The sequence below is a fragment of the Corylus avellana genome, chromosome 5 (genome assembly GCF_965113065.1).
Source record: "Corylus avellana chromosome 5, dhCorAvel1.hap1.2, whole genome shotgun sequence".
Taxonomy (NCBI): domain Eukaryota; kingdom Viridiplantae; phylum Streptophyta; class Magnoliopsida; order Fagales; family Betulaceae; genus Corylus; species Corylus avellana.
Window position 1 is genome coordinate 1,489,847 of NC_142494.1, and position 24,176 is coordinate 1,514,022.

At 35.3% G+C, this 24,176-nt stretch overlaps 4 protein-coding genes across 4 annotated transcripts; 2 read left to right on the top strand and 2 right to left on the bottom strand.

Moving 5' to 3' along the window:
* Positions 1 to 5,861: 5,861 nt before the first annotated feature.
* LOC132180341 (uncharacterized) lies at positions 5,862 to 7,459 on the bottom strand. The gene is made up of 2 exons (XM_059593136.2): positions 7,290 to 7,459; positions 5,862 to 6,897 (listed from the first exon to the last, which is right to left on the bottom strand). Exons 1-2 carry the CDS (start codon positions 7,423 to 7,425, stop codon positions 6,098 to 6,100), a joined length of 936 nt encoding a protein of 311 aa, XP_059449119.2. The 5' UTR covers positions 7,426 to 7,459; the 3' UTR covers positions 5,862 to 6,097.
* A 4,064-nt stretch (positions 7,460 to 11,523) lies between these two features.
* LOC148585199 (uncharacterized) lies at positions 11,524 to 12,992 on the top strand. The gene is made up of 3 exons (XM_088516356.1): positions 11,524 to 12,569; positions 12,666 to 12,786; positions 12,894 to 12,992. Exons 1-3 carry the CDS (start codon positions 11,524 to 11,526, stop codon positions 12,990 to 12,992), a joined length of 1,266 nt encoding a protein of 421 aa, XP_088372482.1.
* Positions 12,993 to 13,060: 68 nt separating this feature from the next.
* LOC132180698 (receptor like protein 22-like) lies at positions 13,061 to 13,806 on the top strand. The gene has a single exon (XM_088516644.1). The coding sequence runs from the start codon at positions 13,186 to 13,188 to the stop codon at positions 13,804 to 13,806; it is 621 nt and encodes a 206-aa protein (XP_088372770.1). The 5' UTR covers positions 13,061 to 13,185.
* Positions 13,807 to 15,342: 1,536 nt separating this feature from the next.
* LOC132182428 (glycine-rich protein) lies at positions 15,343 to 16,297 on the bottom strand. Its single transcript, XM_059595667.2, has 2 exons — positions 16,158 to 16,297; positions 15,343 to 15,891 (listed from the first exon to the last, which is right to left on the bottom strand). The coding sequence occupies exons 1-2, from the start codon at positions 16,267 to 16,269 to the stop codon at positions 15,524 to 15,526; spliced, it is 480 nt and encodes a 159-aa protein (XP_059451650.1). The 5' UTR covers positions 16,270 to 16,297; the 3' UTR covers positions 15,343 to 15,523.
* Positions 16,298 to 24,176: the final 7,879 nt, after the last annotated feature.

Consider the following 24,176-nt stretch of genomic DNA (forward strand, 5'->3'; position numbering starts at 1 on the left):
CAAGTTCCTAGATAAAATAATTAGGACATTTTTTTTTTCTAAATTAGGTTCAAGATTTTTTTTTTTCTTTTTAAAATTTAGTTTAATAAACTAATATATGTCCAAATTAAATAAATGTAATTTTTATATGCATGTTTTAAAATGATGGTGTGTGAGAAATATATGCATGTTGAACATATGTTAGTTTAATAGACGGATTGAATCGAAATTCTCTCTAACCTTGTCTATGTTAAACTAATAATTAAATTTATCAATTCCTATAAGTTTTTAAGATAACTGATGATTTAACATAGTATCAGAGCCAAAGGTCCTAGATCGTCGAATCTTGACTCCGTCAATTTACTCTTCATTTAAATTAAATTATCCAATTGGTAATTTAACTGTCCAGAGAAAAACTTTGTTCAAATAATGATCTAAGAAAAAAGTTATGAGATAAAATCAAACTTATTATATATTAGATTTTATAGTATCTAGCATTATTTATGTAATAATTATAATTGTTGGATGTTAGATATATTCCAAAATATATTATATATATAATTGGACAAATTGTGATACCTAGCTCGATCTCTATGATTTTTCATAAACTTAGGTATGATCTGTCCTCCAGTTTCGAATTAAAGTTTTGGAAATAATTGATGGTATAATGCGAAACGACTGTAGATTGGTACTATCAATGATTGCAGCGGCCCTATGATTTAGGTTATTTATTGGTGAACAGTATAGTGTGCTTGCTTGATGCATGTGGTGTGATTATAATAGTGAGCATCTTATAAATTTATATTTAAATTTGCACTCCTTAACTAATTATATGCAACGGCGCAGTCAAATCACATTATGAGTAGGTTTTTTTAGGTGAATTTTAGATTAATTATGCTTAATGTCAAATTGTTCAAGGCAAAAAAAATGTAAAAATAGGGAGAACAATATGAGTGTGGTCTGGTGGTGATCGATCAAATTTTTTGGGAGAAAATATACTTTATCTTCTTGAACTATCAATCTATTAGCACTTTTAACTTTAATGTTTAAAAAGTGACACTTTACCCCCCAAACTTTTAAATTGTTGCAATTCGACTATTGACTTTTTTTTTTCTTTAACTTGGGATTGGGGTATTTTAGAAAAAAAAATCACAATGGTCGAAGTGCAACAATTTGGAAGTTTGGGGGGACTATGTATGGCAAATTGATAGGTTAGCAATCAACAAACACTAAAAAAATAAGAAGAAGAAAAACCCTTATTCGGGTGCCTAGAAAGTGCAGATAAAAATAATAAGATAAATGATTGGTGTTAATATTTATTTTCATCTGATCTTACAAATCAACTATTAGATTTGTGGATCCATGTGAACTCTACAAATCTAATGGTTGATCTATGAATTTGTAAGAGAGTATGAGAAAAATATAGGCAAATCATTTTTTCGTGCATATGGGCACCTACATATGACGTGTTGGGATGCTTGTACATTGTTATAACTATTGATGCATAGTTTTATAGATTACCGACACCGAGTAAGGAAAACTACATCTGGTTTTATTAATTTTGTCTATGTAAATCAAATCAAGTCCAACTCAACTCATAATTCTAATTTGAACAATGTATAGTCTTAAGATAAGCAGCAGTACCTGCACGTTGAGAGCCTCACAAGAGAGACCTATATGGTACTAAACCATAGTTTGACCTACCCTGTCAAGCATCAGTAAGACCTTAAATAACTAATACTAATAGGGTTGAAGATTCCAATTTTAAGAGTCAAACTCTCATCCTAATATACGCCCAATGTTCCATGACACAAATATGATGACTTGCACACTTTCGTTTCTCTTATCCAAATATTTGTCTATTTTTATATATATATATATATATATATAGAATTATGTACCACATGGAAGTCTTTTTCATAATTGAGACGTTTCTTAACACTCCCTGACAAATAAAAATTAAAAAACTTCACATCAATTTATCCGATTTATAGATTTTGTGTCGATAATTTAACTTAATTAAAGATAGGATCGGTAGTTAAAACAATTCGTGTGGACTTTATTAGGCTACGCCATTTTGTGGTTTAGCACCATTGAAAAAAAAATATATAGTGTCCCCATGCGCGAATAAGTCAAATTTGAGGAAGTGATGGATTAATTAGTTTAGAAAACATATTTATAGCACAATGTGCGGTCCTAATCATTGACAAAGTTGGTATAAAATGTAAAGAATCTGGATTGAGGGTTTTGCAAGGGTTTCAATACCTTTTATTTAGGCCTTCATTTTGAATTAACGAAACAATAAAAAGAAAGAAATAAAGGGTGATTTGAGGTAGCTGTTAGTGTGGCCGAACTGCTCAAACCGGCTATTAAAAGAGGTGGCAAACCATCCCAAATTGGAAAATGATCCTTTTTCATTTCAAGTGAAATGGAAATGAATAATTTATATATGGTTTATATTAGATTTTACATATCTAACTATATATATAGTCTTCATTGCCGTGTTATTTAAAGTTTTTAAATGATGTGGCATCAGGGACGGAGGCAAAGATTGGCATGGGTAGGCCTATAGCGGCCCCCTATCCTTCCGTCCTTGTGTGACACCATGTACACCGTTAGATGCTGTAAAATCCAATTTGAACAAAAAAAAAAAAATGGTTCCTCTCAATTTCAAATGAAAATAGAGAGAACCCAATCCAATAGGTAATAATTTGAGACTTTATTTCAAAAAATAAAATAAAATGAATTGAGACATATATAAATTAATTCACATGCAACGAGATGGCCTCACTTAATTAATTGGCCAAAAAAGAGCATGTAGCTACTTGGTTGCCAAAAATAAAGAGTCCATAAATTAGTTGTATTAAAGTTTTGATGGCAATATATGGTAGCAATCATAATGATGATGATAATACGGATGACGATGATGATGATTGATGATGAAGGAATAAATTGTCACCGAAACGGGTTGTTCTAATTTCCCAATGATGTGGACCGCCAATTTAATTCGGTGGATATGCAGCAAACTTTTAGACATTATTAAACATTTCAGAGAGGTAGTAAAGGAAGAACTGAAAATAATAATAATAATAATAATAATAATAATAAAATTAAATTAAAATTAAAAATTAAAAATTAGAAAAATGATATTTAGTAAATTTTTATACTACGTGTTATACAATTATGATAATGTGGCAGTAAATATTAGTAATTGATATGCTTTTTTGAATAATGCAACACTCTGCACAAGTTGAAAAAAAAAGCCATATCATAATTAATAAATTAAAACACATATTGATGCTACCAAATTTTGCACGGTTGAATAAGTATATGAGAAACACTAGGAGTACTAACTCTTTTACTAACATAGGCTTACTAAACTGATGTGTAGCTCATTCATTAGAGAAAAATAAAACAATTAATTAAAAAAAATGTAACAAGTATTAATAAATAAGCTACACATTAATTTAGTAAGTTATAGGGCATTTAGAGACATTTGGATATGATTGATTGAGTGCTAGGGGCTCGAAAGAATTCAAAACAGGTGCCAAATCGGGCCAAGATCAATTCTATAGTAACCGGGATCTATCATAACTGGCTAGGATCGATCCTAGCCAGTCATGAGATTTATGAATTACTTGGTAACAGATATTCGGTATGAGTTATAACTACCCTGAAAACGGAGTCTATATACGTTATGGTTACAGACTTGGTGATGAATTTTCAGTATGAGACATTTTTGGTTACAAATGAAGTACCTTGTTTATATATATATATATATATATATATATATATATATATGTTATGACGACATAGTAGGTATGTTTACGGTGCCTTGTGATGGAGTTACCAATACGGTTGACCTATAATACAGATTCAATGTATATAATATGCTAACTTTTACTGTTCGAGAGATATAAATGTATAAATATATTATGGTGCCTCATGTTTCCATGATCATCTCATGACTATTGATACAACACACCCATACTGCTGAACATTACATAAACCATGATGACATTAATGTTGACTCGAGCACATCTGAAAACCTATATGGTAGACACCTTACCCCCCTTTTTATTTTTATTTTTTTATGAATATATATTCAAGATATATTGTATTTGACATTATCCTCCAACTTTCTTCTTTTTTAAGTTAGAATGCTTTAAAAGTGTCTAAATGTATTAATTTTTGTGTACACAGTTTAACTAAATAGACTGCTACCCAACTAATATTTGATAACATTTTCTTAGATTCTCTTATTCTTTCTTCCTTACGTATCAAAATTAGAAAAGGTTCTCATATATAATTTTTTTTTCCATCTTTTATATATATATTCAAGATTTTGATGTCAATTGTCGAAGAATTCTGTTGCGTGTAGGTGTGGATGTGTGTGACCTCAGTGCATGACAACAATGGAACATGACAAGGCTGACCCGAGAAGCCCGGCTCGACATGAATCCTAAACAATGGAAATTAAGAAATGATGTTTGACCGGCAAATACGAGCCGGCTGTGGTGGAGATTTGACCTAATCTGCTTCAATTTGTCGTCCCTCCATTGAATTTTATATGGGTCGGTGCAAATCCCCACCTCAGAGAGAGGGAGAGTGGTTAGAGGGAATCTTGTCCTCGTCTAGGCCCATTAATTCGCCGGCAAGACCACCCTAGAGAGAGAGTGGTTAGCCGTTGGCGGCTCTTTAATTTGCTAACATTTTCTTTTTTCCTTTTATAAAATTATTAATAAAAATAACCTAAAACAAAAGACATTTACTAAAAAAACACCCTATAAATTAACTATTAACAAAAACACACTCTTTTGGGTCCAAGAAAGGAAATAAAAAGATGTGCATTAATTCTACTATATATGCTAGGAACCCAACCATAGCAAATTGGGGCTACTAAGCTAGCTAGGCCCAGTCTCTATCCAGATGGAGGCCCGACAAACCATCTACCCGACAGAATTTCTCCTTTAAATGTTAAAAACTTAAAATATAAATGAGGGTCCAAACTTAATTTTAACAGGATAAACTTAATTTTTTAAGCCTAAAATATATATATTTGACTTGCTCATTTTTTTTTAGGGGTTAAATATATTTTCAGTATATGTGGTTTGCACCAAAATCAAATAACCATTTGGGTTTTCAAAAATATTACAAATGATACTTGTAGTGTAAGCAAAAAAACCCACTTGGAACTTCCGTCAATATTTTGTTAGTTTTTTAGCAAAGCGCCTTTCAAGGCGCCATGTACCGTGGTACTTGAGTTTTTAGGTGCCACGTTATATTTAAAAATAAAAAAAAAACCGAAAAAAAAACAAAAAAAAAGAAAAAGAAAAAAGGAGAGTTGGGGTGGCCGGCCACCCCGTTTGGCCTAGGGGGTGGCTGAACCACCCCCAAGGCCAAAAAAAAGAACAAATTAAGAATTTGGCCTTTGGGGGTGGCTGAACTACCACTAAGAGCCATGGGGGTGGTTCGGCCACCCCTATACCAGTCGGTCTGGGGGTGGCCGAGCCACTCCCATACCAGCCTGTTTGAGGGTGGCCAAGCCACCCTATGGTCTTTGGATTTATTTGCTTAATTACTACATATACTATTTGTGACCTTTTTAAAAACTCAAGTGACTATTTAATTTTAGTGCAAACTACATGTATTGAAAATGCATTTAACCATTTTTTGTAAGTTTTAAGTCTTGCTCATTTGGTCTGCATCGGTCAAATTAACTCTCTTACTTCTGTATGACACACCATACTCGGTGCCGTTGATCAGTCTGATAGGAAACTTCCACCAATTCCTTTATTTCATCAATATGATGAAACTGATCATTGTTTCGTCCCTTGTTCATAAGGGATATCATAAGGGATATATATATACACTTGGGGGACTTGTTTAATTAATTAAGGCACAAAAGTTATATATTATCATTCATATGTATATAGTCATGGCACGATACAAAAGGTACAAGAAGATGATACAAAAGCTACAAGGACTAGTGTCCCAAGAGGCCGGTTCAGCTTTATAGATGATCTCCATAGCTAAGGCATGCACATTTTGGAATATAGAACCCCATCCATGCCTGCAATTTATTCATTATATTACATATTTATTAGCTTTACTTCTTTTAGGGCTTGACTTCAGTTGCCTTCTCTTGAGGCTCACTTGCATAGCAGCACCACCTTTGGCAACCTCCATAATGGCCGTAACCACCACAACATCTTTTATACTTGCACCCACCGCCATAACCGCCACCGCCACCGCCATAACCACCACCACCACCACCATGATGACCACCACCACCATAACCACCACCACCACCACCACCACCATAACCACCGCCACCGCCATGATGACCGCCGCCACCACCATAATAATTTACTCCAACAGTGCTATCTTCTTCACCACCACCTCCACCACCACCATGATGTCCACCACCACCTCCTCCACCACCTCCATGATGACCACCACCATGATGTCCACCACCATGATGACCGCCACCACCATAATAATTCACTCCAACAGTACTGTCTTCTTCACCACCACCTCCTCCACCACCTCCATGATGACCACCACCATGATGTCCACCACCATGATGACCACCGCCACCATGATAATTTACTTCAACAGTACTGTCTTCTTCACCACCACCACCTCCTCCACCACCTCCATGATGACCACCACCATGATGTCCACCACCATGATGTCCACCGCCACCATGATAATTTACTTCAACAGTACTGTCTTCTTCACCACCACCTCCTCCACCACCTCCATGATGACCACCACCATGATGTCCACCACCATGATGACCACCGCCACCATGATAATTTACTTCAACAGTACTGTCTTCTTCACCACCACCACCCGCTTTACCCTTACGACCACCATGTAAGGCATCCTTTATGTCTACTTTGCTCGGTTTTTCTGCATGCAGTGTTAATTGTAAAGTTAGAATTAATGAGGAGGTTGAAAAATAATTAACCGTCGTCACCGCACCATGGATCTTCAACCTTAATGTGATTAAACATGTAAACAATAAATCCATTTGCAACCTTATCATGGCACAAAATTAAAGAAAAACACTACAATTTCTTCCCCTTAGACGCGCAGGATCGCATGTATATGCCTCAAACAAGAAATCCATTTGTAACATCTCAGTTAAGAGGAAAAATAAACTAAAATAAAACTGAAATTCGTAAAGAATGAAGTGTCTCATGGAAAGGAATAACATCATTATGAGGCAAATAAAGGGATTGAATAGAAAAAAAAGGAGAACATATTAAACAGTAGTAGGGGGTCGGGTTATTGCAACGTACGTTTCTTCTCATCGTTGGATGTCTCTGCTTCCACTACATCTGAAGAAACGAGAAGAAAGACAGCCAAAAGAAGACCTAAGAAAATAAAAATTCTGGAATTCATTTTTCTTGGTGAAAGGTTTCTCATAAATCTCATAAGAAAGATTTGAGAAGGATGTGAATACCAAGTCTCTCCATGCATGGTCTTTATATAGTGCTGGAGGGGTATAGTACTAAAAGATAAACTACTGTAAAGAGTGTAAGCTAGACAACACTGTACATAAATGTGGTGTCGTTTAGTACTATATCTCTAGAATTTGTTTTGTTTTTTTTTTTTCTAAGGAGATCTAGAGCTTTGATAGATATGTAGATTGATGGCAAGTCAAGTTGAGAGTTCGGCACGCATGCACTAGCATTATGGGGGATCCCAACCAGGTGCAATTAATTGTACGTATTGTACGTATCGCATACAACACATATAGTCAATGTGAGAGAGCCTTTTACTTGCTTGGGTGCTTGGACATGTTTCGATCACTGTATTAGTGTCTAAACAGATGTGGGACGACTCACGTGTGACGTGTCCTCTCATATATATTAACTTCCTGTATATTGCATGTAATTTATATAGATGTATAATCCAAATCCATGCAATGGAGCTCATGTCTTTCTTATTTATTTATTTTTATTTTCTCAATTAGACGAACTACACACACACACACACACACACATATATATATATATATATATATATATATATATATATATATATATATATATATATATATATCCAACTGTTGTCCTGAAGCAAAATTGATCAGTCCAAGTCCAATTGAGGCGTCAAAGGTGGGGGTCCAGTAATGAAAGGCCAATTCAGCTGACTTGTTAGGCCAAAATTATGTCGCCAACTACTAACCACTCATGTCGATCACTCTCCCTCCTTTACATTCACGTACTCGTCTAAATGTCAGCAGGGTATTGAGACAACGTGGCTAGGTTGTTTCGAACACGTGGATATTCATGCAGAAGGACGTACGCAATCCATCACCATTTATTTTGAGTCTAATATTTATAAAGAGCAATTAAAGACGTCATAGGTAGATAGCTATCCATACGTTATAGATCTCAAGAAATTTGTATTTGAGAATATATATATATATATATAGATCGAGGAAGGAAATTAATTACCAAGCGGCCAGAAGAGATGGATGTCCACCCTTATCTATTATGAATTTTGGCTCTTGAACATTTGGATTGAGATGAGGTGGTGGGAAGTAGCCGTTGAAGATTTTGTCAGAGTATGCATTTTCAACTTTCTAATTAATTTGACAGAAAAAAAAAAGAGACGTGTATTAGGTTGAGGTAGTGGCTTCTGGCGAGTAAATTTATTTGGAGCTTTTTGCATGCACCAAGTCTATGCCATTAATATCAAATGAATGCTCATGCATGTTGCTTTTGTTTCATTTTATTTTTTATTTTTTATTTTTTTTTCGGTTTGGTTGATGTGATGATATCAAATTTTGCAGGGTTAGATTGGGCTATGGCCTATGGGTATCTGAAAGATAGAGAAGAGAACTATCAAAGCCAATGAGGGAGCTGGAGCTGCTTTGAAGTGCTTTCGATACTTTCAGTGATTTTGTCTCAGGAAGAGAAATATGATCATGAAGAGAATTTGTTCTAGCTAGAGAGACGACGACGTATCTTAGTTTTTGAGTTATTGGGCTTTTGAGAAAATGGGCCTTATTTAACTCGGGTCTTTTTACAGGTTTTCAAGATTTATGGAATAGGAGGAACTAGGAATTAAGGATACTAATTTTATCCCATAAAACCACCAAAATGGCAGCAAAAAAAAAAAAAAAAGTAAAAAAAATGATGATATAAATATTTTTTTTAGAAAATAAAATCCTAATAAGACCATGAGAACAACTGACATAACATTTCATATTTACACCAATCATTAATCAAAGAGCTCTAGGTATTATCTTTTTTGTTTTTATTTTTCTTATTTATGGTTTCACCTTGTAAACAGTGCCAAAAAAAAAATGTGTTCAATAATTATAAAACGTACAGTGACTTAATATGCGTAATTTATTAAGAGCATGATTGAGATTGTGTTTGAAAATAAAATTTTTAAGTCAAAAAATGCTTTTTGGTAAAAACTTTATTTTGAAGCTCTTGTCAAAAGTGCGTTTTGACTATTTTTAGGCTTTTTGGACCTTTAAAAGAGTTTTCAATTTTTTTTATCAAACTGATACTTTTTTTTTTCAAACGAAATTTTTAAGTGTTAAACGCACTTTTAAACCTTTCAAACACACATTCAAACACATCCTAAGAGAAAACTTGAAAATTGTGTGAGATGGATACGTGAGATTTAACTTTCCTATGAGAATAACTTAGATAAGGAGGTTGCACAAAAGTGCTCTTTTATGCCCACTATTCACCATCTGACACATTAACATGGAACACATTACCAAAATAAAACTAAATCACCTCATGATTATATCAAGTTTAATCATTAAAATTTTTTTTTTAAAAAAATGTTTTGCAATGGAGAGGGGTGGTGGCCGGCCATCAGGGGTGGCCGCTAGCCACCCCCTGTGGCTTGGGGGATGGCCGCGAGTTACCCCTTGTGGCTTGGATCTCTCTTTCGGTCGGATCTTTCTCTGCCGAAACTCTCTCCCTAGGTGGGGGATGGCTTGCGCGGCCACCTGCTGGGCGCACTTGTGGTGGCTGCCCTAGTTTTTTTTTTTAATTAATTTTTGAAGTTTTTATTTCCTCAAACTTGGTATAATCTGGTGCATCAGGGATTTTTTTTTCTTTTTTTTTTTTCTAAAATTAAGTTTGATAAGATTGACTTAAGTGTCGCCTTTTAATTGATGGCACAAAAGCCACCTTTTGTGCAACCTCAGTACCCAAGACGCTCTCCTTTCCTATATTGAGTTTTTATTTCTTTATTTTTATTTTTGCTAATAATTATAATATTAAAAATTACTCCGAAGCAGATATCACGCCATGGGTGGATCGGAAGTCTATCTAGCAAAAGTTTTTCTCAATATAAAACAACTTTATTGACTTGAAGGAAGAAGTAGGTAGGAATATGAATCATTTAATCCGTGTAGTTTACGAAGAGAAGATTACTCCGAAGAAATCGGAGTTGGAAATTAATGCTAATTAAGCTGATTAAAAGTCTTCACAGGACCATATTGTCAAGAGTGGAGAGAGTGATAGGTTGACTATAGACTTTGTATTTGGGTGTGAAACATGAAACATCACATACATATGACTTATCTTAGATCCCTCTAATCGTTGATTTTGATTGGAGGAACCATATATATCTGATCATCATGAGTAACAAACCTCAAATGAAGTATCGGACGGTGAGGACAAACGGTAACAACATCTTATAATCAGACTGATTACAACAACAGTACTAGTGTTTCCAGCCTATAAATGAAAGCTCTCTCCTAGCTTCACTAATTGCAAGCATATCCAAACAAAACATTATGGGTTTATCATGGCTTTCTCTCTTCATTTTCAATATTCTCTCTTCACAGTTGCATCTTATTATGCCCACTCATTCTTCTCCTTCTATGCAACCCTTGTGCCATCGTGATGAGAGCTCTGCCTTGTTGCAATTCAAGGAAAGCTTTATCATCCTTACATATGCATCTGAAAATCCTCTTGATTTTTCACCTTATTATCCAACTCCTAATTGTCAAAGGTTGCGTCTTGGAAAGTAGAAGGAGACAAAAGTGATTGCTGCTCATGGGATGGGGTGGAGTGTGATGAGAGCACAGGTCACGTAATTGGCCTTGACCTTAGCAGCAGCTGCCTATTTGGTTCTATTAACTCCACTAGTACCCTTTTTCGCCTTGTTCATCTCCAAAGCCTTAACCTTGCCTTCAATCATTTTAACCACTCTCAAATCCCATCCCAAGTAGGTGATCTTGCAAGACTAACGGATCTCAATCTCTCTTGGTCTCAATTTTCTGGCCAAATCCCGTTTGAAATTTCACAATTGTCATACTTGTCATCCCTTGATTTGTCTCAATACAATTTTTTTGAGTACATTCCTAAGTATCCCCATTTGGAACTCAAAAAGCCCAACCTCGGAACCCTAGTTGGAAATTTGACCCGCCTACAAAAGCTTAGGTTGAGAGGGGTGAACATTAGCTCTACGGTGCCAAATATTTTGGCAAATTTGTCTTCTTTAACATTCCTCTCTCTTTGTTTTTGTGGTTTGCACGGGGAATTTCCAATGGGCATCTTTAAGCTACCAAATTTACAGCTTCTTTCCGTAGGTGGCAATAAAGGCATCACTGGTTATTTGCCTGACTTTACATGGAGTAGTCCGCTTGAGACATTGATCCTCGCAGACACGAGTTTCTCGGGTGAGCTACCTGCTTCTATGGGAAACCTTGTCTTTCTGACAGAGTTGGATACGTGGAGTTGCAATTTCTCGGGGTCCATTCCATCTTCACTTGGTAACCTCACTAAACTCACTTCTCTTGACCTTTCATATAACTCTTTTGTGGGTAACGTGCCACCTTCACTTGGAAACCTTGTTCAACTCTCTTATCTAGTCATTTCCAGCAATCAATTGACAGGTTCAGTCCCTTTTAGCCTTTTAAACTTGCCACAACTGAGTAGGGTTGATCTACGCCATAATCTTTTGAGTGGTGAAATGCATTTCGAGCTTATGAATGCGACACGATTGAACTCCCTTGACCTGAGCAACAATAACTTAGCTGGTACAGTTATTTTTGGGCCTATGAACCTCACACAATTATTTGTCTTGAATCTTGCAGCCAACAAGTTTCATGGTCAAATTTCAAACTCATTTTCCAACCTCAAGAATCTTGAATTTCTTGATCTTTCTGACAACTACCTTAACAACATTGTGGATTTTAACCTGTTTGTTAAGCTCAAATATTTAACTACATTGGATATTTCTGGTAATCAATTGTCGTTACTTACTAAAGAAACCAATATTGCCAATTCAACTCTTCACAATTTTCGAGTTTTAGGATTTTCTTCGTGCAACTTGAGCGAGTTTCCGAATTTCCTAAGAAACCAACATGTACTGGAGTATTTGAATTTGTCCCACAACAAGATTCATGGCCAAGTCCCAGAATGGATGTGGAACACAAGCCCATCAACTCTAGGAGTTCTTGATCTTTCCTACAACTTTCTCACAAGCTTTGGTCAACATCCAATTATTCTTTCAGGGACTTCTCTAGAATTTCTTGACCTCAAGTCCAATTTGCTCCAAGGATCACTTCCTATTCCATCAGGCAGAACTCGGTTTTTTTATATTTCAAACAACTTATTGACCGGAAATATACCAGAATTGTTTTGCAATTTGAGTTCTCTTCTATTCCTTAATTTGGCTAATAACAGCTTAACTGGTTCACTTCCTCGATGCTTGGACAACTTTGCTGTTTATCTATCGGTACTTGATCTGCGAATGAACAAATTTCAAGGAAGCATTCCAGAAAGTTGGATGAGAGGAAGTTTGAGGGTAATAAATTTAAGTCAAAACAAATTCCAAGGGCATTTACCAAGATCGATGGCCAAGTGTTCGATGCTAAAGATCCTTGATCTTAGTGATAACCAATTCATTGATAGATTTCCATTTTGGGTGGGACATCTTCCAAATTTAGAGGTCCTCATTTTACGGTCAAACAAATTCAATGGTCCAATGGGGATACCTCAAACTTATTTTAAGTTCCCCAACATGCGAATCCTTGACATCTCCTACAATAATTTTATTGGAAACCTGCCAATTGAACTTCTTAAAAATTGGGAGGCCAGAAAATTTGAGAAGGTGCATTCATTAACATATATTCATGAAAACTCAGACTTTGAAATAGAGGAAGGTTTTGGGTATAACGATCAAGCAGAGGCATATACTTACACTATGATGATGACAAACAAAGGCAGGTATGCTCTCTACGAGAAGGTCCAAGAAATATTCATAGCCATTGATTTCTCAAGTAATGGATTTGTCAGTGAGATTCCAGAATCTATTGGAAATTTAAAGGGAGTTCAATTGCTCAATCTTTCTAATAATTGTCTCACTGGTCACATCCCATCGTCTTTAGGAAACCTTACGGAGTTGGAAGCATTGGACCTTTCGCATAACAAATTGTCAGGGAAGATTCCACAGCAGCTAACACAACTTACTTTCTTAGAAGTATTCAATGTTTCTTATAATAATCTCACAGGACCTATTCCACAAGGGAAACAATTTGATACATTTGAGAACAATTCATTTGAGGGGAATCCAGAATTGTGTGGGAGACTATTGACAAAGAAATGTTTGAATTCTGATGAGCCGCCTTCTCCGCCTTCAATCTTTGAAGCAAATCAAGATTCTGGATCACCATTTGAATTTGGTTGGAAAATAGTTGTGATTGGATATGGATTTGGATTTGCTGCTGGAGTAATAATTGGAAGTATTGTGATCGCAAGGAAACAAGATTGGTTAATGAAGACCTTGAGAATACGGCTGTCGAGTAGGAGGAGATGCAGAAATTAAATAAAATAGTTTGGACAAGATACCTTCCCAAAGCAATGTATGTATTATTATACTTGTTTTTTTTCTACTGTTAATCTTATTTTTCTTTGTAATATTCTTCTTCCCTTTTTTGTTATTGTTTTGGTGTATTTTGAATTAGTGTGGCATTAATTAAGATGTTGTAAATCAAATGCTTTGGTGGGATCTTTTATACATATATATACCTTCCATCTATAATTTTGTTGTTGTACTAGAGTACATTATTTATCCTATGATTCCATATGATATTTTAGTGAATGTTTTTAATGAAGTTAAAATACATGTCAGGCTTGTCTAGGGACCAAATATATCTTTTTCATAAGCATATATACGTGCAACAACCATCGAATTAGGAAAAAAAAAAGAAGTTTTTCTTGCATTTTCAACTTCTCATTAATAGTTACAATTGACAAACATTTGGAATGAGATGCATCATGCGAAATTGTCTTTGGTATTTCTGTTTTTTTAGAAAACAATATCTACTTAGAATCAGGAGAACGCTATGAGAAACAATAACATTTCTAACGAAAAAAGACATGTAAATTTTTTGATTTTTGTATTTACTTGCATTTTCAAATGAAACCTCAAGTTGCCTTTGTGCTTTTTTTTTAATCTGTTTTTGTTTTGCTTTTGTTCGTTGGTTGGTGATGACACCAAATTTCTCACGGTCCGATTGGGCTTAAGCGGTGCCAGCTTGAAGCTGTGAGAAACCTTCGATGCTTATGTCATTTTGAAGAAGAAGAGTGCTTTATTTGAGTCTTTTTTTTTTTTAAAAAAAAAATTTATTTATTTTTTTAATTTTTAAATTTTTTATAAAAAATAAAGAGAAGAAAAATTGTGTGTAAGTGAAATTCAGGTGAACTAGGTTTTTGGGCTTAAGCGGTTTTTTTTTACCATAATTTTATACTTCATTTTTTGTTAGTAAATTTTTCCATGATTACTTTTTCCCGTGAAGGTACTTCACATTGAGAAAATCATGTAAATTTAGGTATTCTTGTGTGTGATTGTTTTGTGTTGTTTAACATAACCTTGGTTAATTGCGCAATTTTTTTTTATTTTTTATTTATTTATTCAATTGATCTAGAATAGTTCATAACCTCGCAAATCTTGCACCCATAATTAACTAGTTGAATCTCAGAACTCCTATCTCTAGAAAAGGAAAACTACCACCTGCAGTAAGACAAGAAAACTAGGATTTTACTAGTTTTTTTTTTTTTTTTAATTTTTTTTATATATTTTATTTATTTATTATTTTTTATTTTATACCAAATTTCAATTGGATTTCATTTTAAAGGTGGTACTGCGTAGTGATTGATTGATGGATTAAACAAATTTTGTTGAATTATTTATTTATTTTGTTAGTTATATTCTTTAATAATTTTTTGTTTAATTTTATCTTTTAATCTTACCCCGTCAACTAAAATCTTCGCTCCGTCACTCCTCCGTCATTGTTTAAAGGCAATGAAAGATCTAAACAATAATAATGAAGATCTGTTATGTGACATGCAACATTCAGCATTGATACAAACCTTAAAAATTATTCATTGAGACAAAACATGTGCATTACCATGAATCATGAGGGATCGGATGCCATAGACATCCACTCATGATTTTATTTCTACATCTCATTTAGCTTCATTTATAATATTACAAACGGAAATGAGCACCATAATTAATTTAGATAATTATGTTGCTTAATTTAGTTTTGAGGCTTGGCTTCGGTTTTAGCATCAGTAGCTTCACCAGCATAAGAGCAGCATCTACTACAGCCCTTTCCATAGTAACCCTCCCTACAACATCCATAGTAGCAGCGCCCTCGGCCGCCGCCATATCCACCATGGCCGCCATTGTAGCCTCCATGACCGCCATTGTAACCTCCATGGCCGTTTCCGCCATTGTAGCCTCCATGACCACCATTGTAACCTCCATGGCCGTTTCCGCCATTGTAGCCTCCATGACCAGGCTGATTCCCCCCATATCCGCCACCGGGGTATCCACCATATCCGCCACCGGGGTTTCCTCCATATCCGCCGTATTTGGCATCATCTACTCCATTGGTGGCCTCCGCTGGACGTGCGACGAATCATGTTAGTAAACTCTGGACATTTGTAGTACTGAACAAAGGCTACTAAGTGTGATTTTAAATCAAATTGTAGAAAATTAATCGTTTGGGAGTATGTTGTTTAAAAATAGCGATTTAAAAAAGTAGAAAAAGCAAACAAAATGCACAATTTTAAAGGCTAAACTACGATTTTACTAAACGCTTAATTACGTTTTTAAAAGTCGGAAATTCAAACAGACCCTAAGGCAGCAAAATATAAATCCCAACTCACCGTTTTTGTGGTCAGAGGAAGTTTCAGCCAGTTCCCTTGCTGCCACCTCCGAAGAGATGAGAAGAACAATAGCCAACAAAAGACCAAGCAAAAGAAAAGCCTTGGAACTCATATTTGTCAGCAAACACAAGTGTTATGATAAAATCAGTGTTTCTTTTACTTATTTATAGGCCAATGTTAAAGAGAGGGCTCGAAACCATTAATTTGGAAGGCCCTACAAGATTGTGGTTGGTTGTTGAGTTTCTTTCATTTTTCAATCTTATCTTATCTATGCTCAAATATCCTCTTCATCAAATCCACGTCTATTTCTCTCTTCTTTTCTCCTTGTAGTAATGGGAAAATAAGGTAGTAATCAAACTAGCTACATTTTTTACTCTAATTCTCACGACAATTTATTACCATAATTTGTTGCATGAATTGTTAGGAGTAGGTGAGTTCGTTTCATAAGGACTTTTCCATATTTACTACATGAATGGCTAGCAATTCAAATAGCAAAACTGCTTAAAATAATAGAAGTCATAAAAATTAATGGATGGGAATTGAGAGGCTATAGAAGTGTAAATTGTGTGCTTGTCTCAAATGGCTAATGATGCATTCACAATAGCCTCACCAAAATAGCTTTTTGGTGAGAAACTGCTGAAAAATACCAAAAAACCTTTTCGAGCAAGCTCACAAAATTGCTGATTTTGGTTTGGTGAGTGATTAGCAAACGTTCACTCACCAAAACCAATAAAAAAATAAAATAAAACTTATCTTCTCCCTTTTTTATATTTCTTTTCTCACGCATACTCTATTTCAATGAAAACCGGAAGGAAAATGATCTTATTTATATTGAAAGCATATGACCGTTGGGAAAATGGCATATTTTTTGAAAAATGTAACCCTTCGGAAGAAATAATTTTTTTTAAAAAAATTAACGTTTATGATAACACAAATATTCAAAAATATGAATGTTAAAGAAAGAATAAAAAAATCCTTAAAAATTAATATTTAAATTAAATAGTAAAAATAGATATTTAAAATGTTGAGGCTATAATGAGATGCTTTAAAAAAAAAAAAAAAAAAAAAAGAAAAGATTTTTTAAACTATTTTAGCTAATAAATTTGAAAATCTATTTTGAATGCTCGCCAACTGCCTCTTTGAAGCGCTGAAGTCAAATTGGACAGACATTACTTTTTTTTGGGCGTTGGGGGGCTAGACCGACATACTGACATAGCTTGTTCTAGCAATATTAATGTCAATGAAAAAAATTCTGAAAGTTGTTGTATCATAAATGGCTGGTCGGGTCCACTTTCAAGTCAACCCTGCCAATTCAATTCTCAATCTTCTAATTCAGTGAGCTTCAATTCATCTAAAAAATAATAATAAATAAATATACAATGAATTGAGATTTTTTAAAATTACTTTTAAACCTGAAATTCATAAATTCATAAATTTCAGCCGTTCATTTTATCTAAGAGTCTAAAATACATTATGTTTCAGCATTTAATAAGAAAATTTGCTCATTAAATGTTGAAACATGACTTATTTTAGATGCTTATATGAAATGAACCATGAAATATATGAATTTGAGAATCTTAAATTTAAATGAAATTATAAGGGATCTCAATTCTCAATTCAAAATTATGGTTAAAGTTATTCATTAACATAAATAAATGAACAGAAACAGTAAAAATGGGAGGATGCCAGGTGTTAATAAATTTAATGGTTAATCAATTGAATTTGTAGAAGAAATATGAACAAATTATCGATACAAATCATTTCTCGAGTTTAATCATGTGACTCAATCTTATATCTAAAAGAGTTTAGTCCAACCACATTAGATCCCTCAACCAATCACTTGGCCTTCTTCCTCTTCCACGCCCTTTATTTGAAGGTTTACATAGGGTTAGAGTGGATCGGTGGCGGTGACTATGCCCGTAGAGGAAGAAGGCTTGGTGATTGGTTAAGGGATTCAAAGTAATTGGATTAAACCCTCAGCTTCATTTGCATTTTTTTTAGACATGACATGCACCTACCTCCTATCTAAAAATGAGATAAAAAAAATGAGAGGTTCTCTAATTGGAGGGCAGCTGCTCTTTGTACAGACATAAATTACTTACAAACTGGTTTAGAGTTAATTTATACAAATCAATTTAATAAAGTGATATGCATCGTGCATGTCTTTCTCAAACATGTGAAAAACACATGTTTTCTTATAAATATTATTAAAAAAATATGTACTTCTTACATGTTAAGGTAAGACATGTCATTTTATTTTATTAGACTAGTTTGCATTAATTTTTGTCTGTCGATTTGAATTAAAGTCATACCAAAAGGATCTCTATATACTAAAAATATCTTAAATATCCTTCCATTTTGTTCAATCATTATCTCGTCTTATGCACTTCAATGCAGATCTCACTTACACTGGAGAGTTGCTATGCATACAAGCCAGACGACCCAAATTCCAATGACTGAAATTTAAAGCCTGGATAAATTATACGCCAAAATCGTAATGGCCATCAATGAGGCATGAGTCCCGAGAGAGAGAGAGAGGAGCGTCAATGCATCATGCATGACGAAGATCACAAAGGCATTGGAGTTTTTTTTTTTTTTTTGTTTTAAACGGGGCAATCAGATGTAACTTCTCTACTACTTGATTTACTCGCTAGGACTTCAACAAGAGGAGGTTAAACGGTTTGCAAAGCAGAGGATTGCATGGGCTCTCTTAAACCGAAATGACTTATAGTCCAACTTAATCTCATTAGGACATCAACAAAATCTTAAGCTAATTTACACTGATTAGACTTGAGAATTTTCTTTATGAAAATTGAACCCATGACCTAGTGTTTATCAAACTACAAGGAAATTAACCTAGTTAAGGCTATTGAAGAATCACCATTGATGGTAGAAAGGCATTGTAGTTGACCATGGTGTCTCATTTCTGACCATTCAGTCATGTGGGGACGAAGGGGAAAACTCTATTCTCAAAGATCAATGACTATTAGAAGAAAATGGCAATTTGCATGCACGTTATAAAGAAACAAACATGCATGCATGCATGAACGTGGGTCTTGGCGATGTTCCGGTCAAGTTCAGATGATGTCTTGATCGGGTCCTAGTAGGGTTTGGCAGGGTCCTCTCAACGGTGCTCTGTCAGGTCCAAGCGAGTTTTGATTGGGTCCCAATGGGGTCCCGAAAATGTCCTAATTGGATCTCAACGATGTTCTGGTCAGGTCCAAACGGGTTCCCATTGGATACTAGCAAGGATTTGACCGAGTCCTGGCAGGGTCCCAACCAAGTCCTCGCAGCTCCCGATCGTGTCCTAGTGGGGTCTCGGTTGGGTCCCGATCGGATACTAGCAGGGTCCTGACCAAGTCCCCGCAAGGCCTCGTTGGTGTTTTGACCGGGTCCTAGCGGGGTCTCAGTTGAATTCCAGCGATGTCCCGACCAGGTTTTGGTAGTGTCCCAGTCAGGAGATCCTGGCAGGATCCCACCAACATTCTGGCTGATTGAGTTTGTCGATTTAAGAATGAGATGCGCAAACTCGAACAATTGTTTATGGTTTTCAAAAATGAAAACTATTTTAAAACCGTAAACAATTTTTTAAAAATTAAAAAGGTTTTTTCAGTCAAACCAAAAATATTTTTTCTTGACATACCAAACGCCAAAAAAAAAAAAAAAAAAAAAAAATCAAAAAATCAAAATCAAAATCGAAATGTTTGAGCTTTGGAGATAGAAAGCTTCAATTACGGGTCACTCTGTGTATATCAAATGGCAAGATTAAATGTTACGTTTGGAAGCGAAAGTGGCAATAAAATTAATCTGTGGGTCTCCCTGGTTTTGAAGTCAAGATTTCTCTTTTCCTACCACGAGAATCCTAGTATGGAGGAGGGTCTTCTCAGTTTGGCCAAAACAACCTTCTTTTCTCTGCTGCTTTTTGACCTTCCACGAAGTCCCTTTTTTTTTGGTCGGTGACGCGTACGTTCCATAGTCACCGTCTTAATTTGTTCGACTTTCTAAACATTCTTAAGCCCATTGATTTCACAATTCCACCAGACTAACATAGAGAGAAGTTAAAGAATATTAGTTAAATAATTAATTTTACTCTTTTGTGACAACTAATAATTTAACGTGATATCAAAATAATAATCTTGAGTTTGGATATAGTGAAATAAAAGAATTCGTTTTTCTTCTAAAATCTTACATGGTATCAGAGTGATTTGGTTAACACCTTACGATATTGGTTTTTTCTTTGATTGCTGCGCAGCCCATGTGGGTTATGCTCACATGGGCAGTGCTTTGTTGCGGTCTCTTCCTTCAGTTTAACAATAAAATCTAAAGGCCATATATTTGGCTACTTTCAAATCTGACAGTGAATTTGCAGTAAAATGCAATTTGCTGTGAAATCTGACCGACCATTAGTGGTTTTGTGGCGAGATTCAACTGTCCCTTGGTATTTGGCTATATATTTGGCTACTTTCAAATCTAATAGTGAATTTGCAATAAAATGCAATTTGCTGTGAAATCTGACCATCCATTAGTGGTTTTGTGGCGAGATTCAACTGCCCCTTGGTATTTGGCTATATATTTGGCTACTTTCAAATCTGACAGTGAATTTGCAGTAAAATGCAATTTGCTGTGAAATCTGACCGTCCATTAGTGGTTTTGTGGCGAGATTCAACTGCCCCTTGGTATTTGCGGTGAGATCCGACCATCCCTTGGTAATTTGCAGCGAGATCCGACTGCTCCTTGGTATTTGCGGCGAGATCCGATCTCCCCTTGTTGTGTTGTGGCGACATCTGACCGCCCACAGTGGTTTATGGCAAGATTCAACCGTTCGTTGCTGTTTTCGGCGAATTTCGGAATTGAAGCTTTTAACGCATTTTCTTGTTCATGTTTTTATTTATAAAAGTTTATATTTATATTGTGAACTTCAAGCTAAAATGCATTGCATACTTCAAGCCGTTTTAGCTTGAGGAGGAATGTTAAATGAACAAATCTAGAGAATCTAGATTTATTGTGTAATAAATCTTAAAAGTCAAAAAGGCTGACTATACATGATTTGAGCCTTGATTCAAGAGATGTGCTCCCTCTTTTCCAATCTATATAATAGACTATATATATATAGTCTTGAGTTTGAACATTGTTTCTATAATTAACTTCCTATTTAAAATTAACTATTTCACTTGTTAGACTCAATTATTAAAATGAAGTTTAAAAACGATGCCAATTGAAGAGAGATATTTTTAGAAAAACCAACTACGAGAAAACATAGAGGGAAGAATGGCTCCTTCCCTTCCCTATCCCTCTTTCTCCTAGTAACATTGCTCGGTGTCGTCTCTAAAGTCTCTTTCAGACTCCGTCTATAGTGGTTTTGTTTTAGATCTAGTTTTTTAAACTCAAATTAATCTACTCGTCTTCACCAACCAAGGCATGTCTTCTCAAGAATGTCTATGATGCCGTGCTCCTCTGCTTCTACTAGTATTGGAGATTTTTTTTTTTTTTTTTAGTTTTGATTTTTAGTTTTTTTTTGTTCTTTGGGTCGAGGACGTGAGTTGTTTTCTTAGCCTTTTAGGCTGAGGATGAGTAGATCGGTGTAAGGGATTATCTCTCGCAGCCAAAAAGTAAAGTTTGAGCATTTTAGCTACTCATAGGTCATGTCTTAGATTTAGTCTACATGAAGTAGATATGTTTCATAACTATAATTGTATATGAGTTTTTGTTTTTTTTTTTAATTTTTGATAGGAAAGCTATTCTCATTGATTTAACTCAAAACAGACGAAGCAGAATACTCCATATCGTTATTACATCGAAGATACATTCCGAAGGCTCATTGAACCAACTTTGATCCATAAAAACTCGTAGTGCTAGTCTAGATAAAATATGCGCTGCCTCATTACCCTCCCTCCGAACAAAAGCATCTCTCAGTGTTGGAAAGACTGTAATTCATGCTTGATACCTGCAATTATTACGCTCAAACAGCTCCCATCGGTTCTTGTGATTGGACAGCTTTAACCACTAACTGGGCATCCCCTTTGAAGTAGACATGATCTCCCAAGTCCTTACAAAGTTGAATTGCCAACAGTGCGGCACGTGCTTCAGCCATCGTAGAATCAAGAAAACCCCTCACAGTTTTGCTTCGTGCAACTATGACCCTCCCCATGTCGTCTCAGATAAGAATATGAAATGAGACTGGTTCAATCGATACCAGTAAAGTTCTATTCAAAATATATTTATAGATTTACAATTGCAGTATATTAATTAAAGATAACTATACAAATGTAAAGATCAGATTTACAAGTTCAAATGTGTTGATAAGATCTGATATAACACTATCTTCAACTGCCCTCATCTTCAATAACAACCTTATCTCTATGAGTTTGAATTCCAGTATAACACTTTTGAATATCTGTTTCAACCGTGGCTTTATCCTTAGCTGTTGATATGGATATCATAGATATCATAGAATTTATTCTGTTAACATCCCCCTTCAAGTTGATAGGGAGAGAAAAGACCTTCAACTTGTCACGTAAGAGGATAAAGCGATCTTTAGACATGCCTTTGGTGAAAATATCGGACAGTTGATCATGAGTCGAAATATGTCGAGCAATGATATCTTTGTTAAAAATCTTCTCTCTAATAAAGTGATAGTCGACTTCAATGGGTTTCGTATGGGCATGAAACACTGGATTAGAAGATAAAGATAGAGCTCCAAGATTATCAACCCATAAGCATGGTCAATTAACAAGTGGAATGGTTAACTCTTTAAAAAACATGCGAAGCCAATACATTTCAGCAACTGCAAGAGCCATAGACCTATACTCAGCTTCAGTACTGGATTTTGCAACCACAGCTTGTTTCTTAGCAGCCCAAGAAATAAGACATGGACCAAGATATACTCCATAACCCGTAGTAGATTTTCGATCATCAGGACTTCCAATCCAATCCGAGTCACAATATCCATTAAGTTGCAAAGAACCTTTTGTATAATGCAATCCATAAGTAGTTGTACCTTTGAGATAGCGTAATACAGGCTTGGCGGCAGTGAGATGAAGTGTAGTTGGTGCATGAAGAAACTGACATAATTGATTGACACTATAGGCAATGTCAGGCCTTGTATGCGTACAATATTGTAAAGCACCCACCATATGTCTATAATCTGTAGGATCAGCCAAGGGATCTCCATCAAATCGTGAGAGTTTGCCTCCTGATGCACATGGTATAGAAGCTGGTTTTGCACCCTCCATTTTGGTCCTGTGTAACAAATCGGTAATATACTTTGTTTGAGATAAAAACAAGTCATGTGGACCTCTTGTAACGTGAATGCCAAGAAAGTATGTTAAAGGACCTAAGTCCTTAACAACAAATTCACACTTCAACCGAGAGATGAGAGTCACAATAGTAGAAGAGGAATTGCTTGTGACTAGCATATCATCCACATAAATGAGCACAAAAACCTGAACCGATTTATGGTGATAATGAAATAGGGAGGTATCAACTGTTGAGCCTGAAAAACCAAGGTCCAAGAGGGCTTAAGAAAGACGCATAAACCAAGCTCTTGGAGCTTGCTTCAAGCCATAAAGTGACTTATGAAGGTGGTACATGTGATCAAGAAAGATAGCATCTTTAAATCCTTTAGGTTGCTCCATAAATAGCTCTTCCTCAAGAAAGCCATGCAAAAAGGCATTAGGAATGTCTAATTGTTGAATAAACCAGCCAAAGTGAACCGCCAATGCTAAAACCAACCGAATTGTAGTTGGTTTAATGACAGGATTGAATGTTTCATTAAAGTCCGTACCCTCTTCTTGATCAAATCCTTTAGCCACAAGTCTGGCTTTATACCTATCAATGCTGCCATTTGATTTTTGCTTGAGTTTAAATACCCATTTGTTGCGAACTATTTTCTTAAGTGAAGGCCTAGGACATAATGTCCATGTTTTATTGGAGAGTAATGCATCATATTCCGCACTCATAGCAGCAAGCCAACATTGGTTCTTGACTGCTTGTGTATAGGTTTTGGGTTCAAGTGGAAGA